The following is an 8,007-nucleotide window of genomic DNA, read 5'->3' as shown; positions in this document are numbered from 1 at the left end:
GTCATTTTTCTGTATTCATCAACAGCCAAACAGGAGCACTTCACCAAAGGTATGTAATCTTGTTATTTTGCACAACCGTAAAATCCATGGTTATTTTCTATTCAGGAAAACACTAATCTTGTAAAATAAGCTAATTAACTAATATTAGGTAAATTAGCTAAACTGCTTGAGAGCACTGATGTGAGGACTTCACTGTTTTTTTCTGTCATAAATACAACTTGTCTAAAAAGCCTCAGACAGTGGCAGTGCGGTATGTACTTGCTGTAAAACTCCAGATATTATCTGTTATGGTGCATTTAAACCAAATTTAGAAAGTGGTTTTAGTTACATACTATGTCTACCTAATGAGGAGAATTTATGCAAAATCGTGGTGAGTGAAATAAATATAAGCGAATGTTTGTATTAAAATAGTTCAGCTTCTGTTAAAAAAATTGTTTGGGCTGTAACATCAAAAATGTCTGTCTGTTTTTATGTGAATTAAGCGCATACAATGCAAAGGTCCAAAATGACCAAAGTATTGCGCTTCTTCAAAGACTACAATGTACCTCCTCTGCCATTTAAGGTGTCTTTATATTTTGAGATTAGGATGTAGTTTTTTGTTTTGCTTTAATTTTTTTAAGTAGTCTGTCAGGCTTCGTTGAAACACAGGTGTGTCAAACGAACTGCAAGCCGGCTATATACAATTACATCTGTAATGATAACAGCAAAGTATCATGTTTTATGTTGTTAATACTCCTAGACTGTAGGGGGAGCTAGAGAGCTAGAGGGAGTTACCTCTGGGCAGAATGTGATGGCAAAGCGTTGTTTTACATTTACAAATACCTTCTCTTCAAGTAATGGTGTCATTCTTGAGAACCCCCAACAACATAAAGAAACAAGACAGCATCCAGCCCATGAGATTATTTCATGTCAATTATTAATGGCCTGTTTGTATGTGGGACTGCTGAAACCATGCAGGCAGGGACGGGTATTTATTTTGATAAGCAAATCATGCAACCATTCACATACAAAGACAGAACAGACTCATACCATTTTGTGAAAAAAGGCAGGAAGGCAGACATTCCAAAGACAAGTGTAGTGGTACAGGCCAGGTACACAGAGAGAAGGGAATTTTTTTTTAATCCAAGCACATCTGGAAAAAGTGAAGATGCAGGACTGTGTGCATGTAGCATAGAGCCATGGCTCAGTGTCTGGGTGTCTGGCTTCTAAAAGGCCTGAATGAGCACTTGAAGCCATTTATAGTATTGACTTGTTTGAATACAGTTTAAAAAATACAGTTTAAAGGGGTTTCTTTTACCATAGGAATGCTTCCTTTTGTTTGTTTCATGATACAAAGGGATTTGTTGAATATTTTTTCTTAGATAGAGCCATTTAGGTTTAGTTTTAGATTCCTCAGCTCAAGCTAGTGGTAGTGGCTACTTGAAGGGAAATTGATAGCCCTATATATAGTCAGTCTCTGCTTGATTCAGAGGAAGAAGGAAAGGTAAACCGTGTCACTGAATCCATGTGCGTTTGATTTTTGTTAATTGAGTTAATTATGAAGGGTTTTAGCAAGTTTCACATATGATGGAGGTCACTGTAAATATATTGCTCATACCACTTTCCTTATCACTCGAGTCAGACTATCTTACAGTGACATAGAATTGGGTACTAATAAAGTACTGCATTTCTTTCATAGTTATAACTTGTCTACAAACTCTCAGAGAGTGACAGTGTATGTTTTTCTGCCTAATAGTTGAAAAAATGCAGGTGTACCGTTTAAGGTGTATTCAAACCAAACACAAAGGTCATTACAGTTCATTACAAGAACAGATGGTGATTCATTTGTGTCATGCTGCTTCATGAAAATCCATCATCTGTGGATTTTTGTTTATTTACACCACTGATTATTTTCCTGCACCTTTTATTGATAACTTGAGTTAAAAACAAGCATGTCCCAGTCATCCCCATTACTTTTTTTTGTAAGCCCTGTATCATAATTATAATTTAGTTTGAGATATGCAATCTTATAACAAATTGCTAATAATAAATTGGTTGGTATACCTCTTTTTTTTCATGACTGCTCTTAAATTTCTTCAATTACTTCTTGGCTCACCTGAAATCTAGACCTTAATCTGCCTTAATGTTTAAATCTGTAAGTGAATTCATTACTGTTCATGTTGATTTAACTCTAAGGTCTGATATGGACAGTCTTCATTTGTGTCATAACTTCAGCTGTACTAGACTCAAGCAGAAATTTAAAACACACTTGTTCACTTGTTTTGTTTTTGTTCTGTTGCTCCAGGTCTCAAAGCAATGATTGCAATGACCCCAGAAAATTTCAGTCCAAGCAATACAAGTGCCGCACCTGATGTAGATGAGTCTTTGGATAACTTGCGTCAGTCGTTCAACATCATATCTATCGCTGTTTTCTCCCTGGTCTCTCTCCTCGGTCTGCTCGGGAATGGACTGGTTATCTGGGTGACCGGGTTCAGGATGAAGAAAACTGTTAACACAGTTTGGTACCTCAACCTTGCTGTGGCTGACTTCATCTTTGCAGCATTTCTGCCCTTTAGTGTAACATTCCTGGCTTTGCGGCTTCACTGGCCTTTCGGTAATTTCATGTGCAAGCTGGACGCCACTACAATCTCTCTGAACATGTTTGCCAGTGTCTACATTCTGGTGGTGATCAGTGTGGACAGGTGCATGTCTGTGGTGTGTCCTGTCTGGACTCAGAACCACCGAAATGTACGCAACGCATTCTATGTGAGTCTGTGTGTTTGGGTGCTGGCTTTGATTGTCAACATTCAATATTTTTTTTTCATGCACACAGAGGAAGTGTCTAAAAACACAACTTACTGCTTCAGCAGTGTTGAGGATTTTAAATATGCAACACCATCTGTCTTTCATACCATTTCAATCACCCACTTCCTTTTAGGATTTGCAGTCCCCTTCACTGTCATTGTCACTTGTTATGCTGTCATCATCCATCGTCTCAGGACAAACCGCAACCTGGCCAGCCAATCAAGTCGCCCCTTTAAAGTTATTGCTTCCATTATCGTCACTTTTTTTCTGTGCTGGGGGCCCTATTACATCATTGATCTAATTCAGCTGGTGGTATTTATTCCACCAAATGAAACATTTCACTATGCCTTCCGAATTGTGTTGTATGTCTCCGAGAATTTGGTCATTCTTCACTGCTGCTTGAATCCACTGCTGTATGTCTTCTTGAGACAAGATTTTAAGGCTGAAATACAAAAATCCATCCTGAAGGTGCTGGAGAGTGCCTTCCAAGAAGAGGAGACACGCTCTCCCAGTGACATAAAGTCAGTGAACACCAGGCAGAGCAGAGAGAAGTCAGATTTGATTACTGAGGTATAAGGCTGTATATGATGTATTTTGGTTACTGTATTCTGTACTACTTATCCAGCCCTGGAAAAGTGGATGAAGATGGATGGATTATTTTACTTTAACTAACTCACAAAGTCTACCATTCATTTCTAGTTATTAATAATCCTTTTGTTTTGGTAATATCTTATTACGAGCTCACCACTGAGTTCTTACCAATATTATGTAAACATTTACATTTTATATTAAATATTTGGCATTCCTACAGTTCACTCTATTCATTATTATTATATGTGAATGTTATATAATTATCATGATGTTACTATGCTAAACAGTCTCTCTAATAGTTTCTTTCTGTCTTTCAACTTTTTTAGGAATGTCAATAAATAATGACAGTAGTGATCATTCTTGCTCATATAATCACTGTTCTTGTGTTGTGTTATAAATATACTTTGATATGTGTATCAGTAGTATTAAATGAACACACCAAACATTGGATAATAATAACAATATTTAATCATATGCAAACAGCTAACAGACATTACAATTATAATTTGTGATATATTGAGAATAGGAGACACATCAACAACACACCTCTTCCAATTAATGGCTAATTAATATTATGCTGAACACAGCCCAAAAGATTCAATAAGCCACATCTCAGTGGCTACTGTCAGTTTACTGTTTTACTATCATAGCCAAGTGGCTAAAGGTAAACAGAAATTTATCACTATCCCTACTAATGAATGTTCTCTTGTTTCAGGATGCATAATAAGTGCCATTATCCAATGACACATCTGCTTAACTTTTGCTCGTTTTTCCTCCTCTTCTTTTCTTTTTTTCTAAACTGAGGACCTGCTGGCTTTGACCTTTTCTTGTCCATCTTCCATTCGAATATTATGAATGAAATGTGCTCTATTTGGAAGCAGCCCGCCCCCTCCCCTTTTGGCAGGTTGTGTGTGAGACTTAAGCACAGCAGTAGCAAGAAGGCGCACCGAGGGATCTCACATTTACTTTTCGCGTATATGTGTGTGATAGAATTTAGAAAACACATCGGTGCCAATTATAAGTCTATATCATAATGTCTGTTATTTTTGTGTTTGGTGATTTGTTTTTATTTCCTTTTATTTTGCAAGCTGGTTTTTAGATGCCACTTCGGCCACCCAGAGAATCCCTGGCCGCTTCGCCCCTCTCCTCCCTGCACGGCAAGAGCTCCTCGCAAATGGAGGGAGCTCTTATTAGAAAACCGATCGGTGCCTATGCAATCCCCAAAATGCGCTGGCTTGATAAGATAAGATAAGATAAGATAAGATAAGATAAGATAAGATAAGATAAGATAACCTTTATTAGTCCCACACGTGGGAAATTTGTTTTGTCACAGCAGGAAGTGGACAGTGCAAAAGTTATGAGGCAAAAATTAGGATACAATAAGAATAAATACAGTACACAACTGTACAGGATAGAATAAATAAAATACTATATACAGTAGAATAAAATAAAATAAATATACAATAAGATAAAAATAGAATACAAATACAAATGCTATATACAACTGAGTAAAAATACAACGATGACAGAAAGGATTATTGCACTTAGTATTATTGCATATGTATGGATGTGTGTGATGTATGGATGATGTCAGGGCAGCATGGGTGCGAGCAACTTGTTTTGTTAATGCCCACCATGATGCCACCTTGATCAATAACCCATGTCGCCCATATCAAAAACTGCCACTGCATGAAGTAAGCCATAGTGAAGGGAGCAGTAAACAGTCTAGCGCAACCTAGAAGTGCAAGTGCCTGTTCGATTCTAATGAGAGGGCTAATCAGACAAGTAAAAAAAAACCTGAGATGATACACAATAGCTAAAAGTTGGGCCTTTTAGACAAATAACTATAAGACGGTAATCATAGACTGCTAATCCAACTAAAATAAGAGCAGTGGATACACTTCGAAAGGGAAACAAAGACTTATGTTTGAATGAAGGTGTTGAATCTTTCCAGCCAATTGCTTCACCAAAGGGCAGATCACATGAAGCCCGGTTCAACAGCACAGTACTGACACCTGCTGCTCATTCGATTTACAGCAGCCCTGCTCTGATAATACATGTGGACTCGAGTGGATATGTAATGATGTATCACTTGTAGAATACCCATATGTGTATTTTTAATATAAATACACAAACAGACACACACACACATCTACCCATCCTCTCTGAGAATGATTTATGTTATTAGTAGGCGATAGCATGTCAAAATGTTCCTTAACTGCTGACATTATCCACCTTTTTGGTTAGAAGTAGAAATAAAAGGAACTAAGCCATGCTAGACACACTAAAAGAATAAAGAGAAGCACTGTTAAAGGACTGAGTGGGCTTATACACACACACACACACACACACACACACTGAAGAATGATGGGAATTAGACACTGGTGCACACAATTCAAATAGCAGGTGACAAAGTAAATACCAAACACAGGAGACAACTAACTAGCAAACTAAAACAGGAAATGAATGGCAATAATTAAACAGGGAACTTGGATAAAAAAGTAAACATAACATGAGGAAATGGCATTGAAAGAAACAACAAAACCTTAAAAGTGGGAAAATACAGGGGAGAAAGGATATCACAAAACTCGTGGAATTAGGTACAAAATGAAACTAGACAGCAAAAAGGGACAGAATTTAAAAGAAAACCCATCTATATAAACATGGTGAACCAAACAGGGAATATCAACTAGAAAACAAAACACCATAAACACCAAACAATCAGCAACAATTCAAAACTTAGGCATAAAACCCATGACAGACTCACTCTCCACCTGCATTTTGCATTTCAGTTTTCCCCTTTTAAGCTGTTGTATAAATGGTGTATAAAAGCACTGCTATTTATACACTGTTAGATGTATAAATAGCTGGGGGGGAAATGGCAGATATGCGTTCAAACGTTCTGTTCAGGCCAAGCAGAAGAAAGTTATGAACTGGGAGTCTACTCCAAAAAGGATATTAAGAAAGCAGCAGTAAACGAGCAGAGTAGGTACATTTTATGTTTACATCAGTCACAGAGACCAACTTCAGAAAGGACTATTAGACCTCAGATTCTACAGGGACACATGTGAACACGTGTGAACAGGTAATAACGGAGAGCAGACATTAGTTTATATTGCAGACCTTTTGCGATTACTCAAAATACCAAACAACTTACTGTGTTACAGGGGCCACAGTTCTTTAACTTGATGCCAGTCCACACTCAGGAGAGAAAAAGAAAGCGAGAGAGAGAGAGAGAGAGAGAGAGAGAGAGAGAGAGAGAGAGAGAGAGAATGTGACAAATGACTGAGCCTAGCTTGCTGAATTGCGATGTGAGACAAACCCACGCACACCGAGCCGGGCTTAATCGCATAAACACACCGTATCTTATGACTGCTGGTAGCAAAGCCTGAACATCAGGCGGGCGGGGAAAGATCCAGATCCAGTGCTGTGCTGATTGACTGGCTGCTGCTGCTGCTGCTGCTGCTGCTGTTACCTGGGGAGTCAAGAGGGAAGCATCGATGCCTCCGGGTCAGTACTCGCTCATGAGACTGGACCTGTTCTCGCCATCGGGCCTCCTGCACTGAGATAATGAAAGGATGGATGGACGACGATGCGGCGGGGACAACAGAGGGCTGAAGGATGCTGCTGCAGCGACTCGCCGGGATGAGGAGCAGCATCACAACACGATGAACTCGCCGGAAGAAGCGGGAGCGGATGATCTGTCTCTGGAGGAGATACTGAGGCTTTATAACCAGCCCATCAACGAGGAACAGGCATGGGCGGTGTGCTACCAGTGCTGCAGAACACTGGCGAAGGAGCACCGGGGCGCTGCCGCCACCGGAGCATCATCAGCGGCTACACCGAGGAGGATATCCGGACCGGGGGGTGTTAGGATACAGAAGGACGGGTCTGTGACGGTGGACCACCAGGGCTGTGAAGGTAAAATATTATATAAGTGTGATTGTGCCTAGAGCTACTCAGATCTAGGCCAAACCATCACTGGTCTTTTAAATAATATACGTGTGTTGTTCCAACACGTTCTCGTATAATGTTAACAATAAACCTAAAAGAAAGGGCCCCAGTGAGACTATTATAGAGGTGCGATGCAAAAATATCCTGTAAATAGCTCCGCACATGTTTTTGAGCTCACACGTGAAAGATTCATTAGTGTGTGTGTGTGTATGTGTGTTTTTTTCCTGACCAGGTGCTCAGTTTGCATGTCAGGATTAGTCCATAATCTGCATCATGTAGCACCAAAACAACCAGTACTTAAGGCTCCATGACCTGATCTCATCAACACAAAGACATACCATCACAAACCCCCGCCGCTGTCTCCCTCACATGGCTTCATGCGTCTCCGCTCATTTTCACTGTTTCCTCCTCAACAAACACACGTGTGTGGGCATCATGTGGTTTCATCTCTTTTATTTATTTATTTTTATGAAGAGCCCGTCAGCCTGTTTTGTCACCTCGTATCAGATCAGGCTGTTCATTCCGCTTCATCTGATTAAAGCATGTGATTACGAGCCGAAATGCGGGCACTGATCAGATCAAGGCGTGGACTGTTGCCCTGCTTGTGCCTGAACAGAACAGGGACCATTAGTGATGCATCACCCTTGTTTTTTTTCATTTAGATCTTGGTTATATTTA

At 39.6% G+C, this 8,007-nt stretch overlaps 2 protein-coding genes across 2 annotated transcripts in view; both read left to right on the top strand.

Moving 5' to 3' along the window:
* The first annotated feature begins 1,289 nt into the window (after window positions 1-1,289).
* Window positions 1,290-3,584, top strand: LOC102304254 (chemokine-like receptor 1). The gene has a single exon (XM_014334208.2). It carries the CDS (start codon window positions 2,296-2,298, stop codon window positions 3,358-3,360), a length of 1,065 nt encoding a protein of 354 aa, XP_014189694.1. The 5' UTR covers window positions 1,290-2,295; the 3' UTR covers window positions 3,361-3,584.
* A 3,240-nt stretch (window positions 3,585-6,824) lies between these two features.
* The window catches only part of LOC102304552 (protein spire homolog 1), a gene marked incomplete at its 5' end in the record, with an annotated part of 37,875 nt that continues 36,692 nt past the window's right edge, over window positions 6,825-8,007 (top strand). The window contains 1 exon segment of the mRNA XM_005924235.3: window positions 6,825-7,296. Within this exon segment, the coding sequence (XP_005924297.1) occupies window positions 6,954-7,296 (343 nt within the window).

The sequence above is a fragment of the Haplochromis burtoni genome, unplaced genomic scaffold (assembly GCF_018398535.1).
Source record: "Haplochromis burtoni strain Fernald_Lab_line unplaced genomic scaffold, NCSU_Asbu1 Contig_76, whole genome shotgun sequence".
Taxonomy (NCBI): Eukaryota; Metazoa; Chordata; class Actinopteri; order Cichliformes; family Cichlidae; genus Haplochromis; species Haplochromis burtoni.
The sequence above is the reverse complement of the archived record's forward strand: the minus strand, read 5'-3'. Positions and strand labels throughout refer to the sequence as shown.

Excerpts from the sequence above, each read along its gene's own strand:
- LOC102304254 (XM_014334208.2), top strand. The coding sequence starts at position 2,296 with ATGATTGCAATGACCCCAGAAAATTTCAGTCCAAGCAATACAAGTGCC.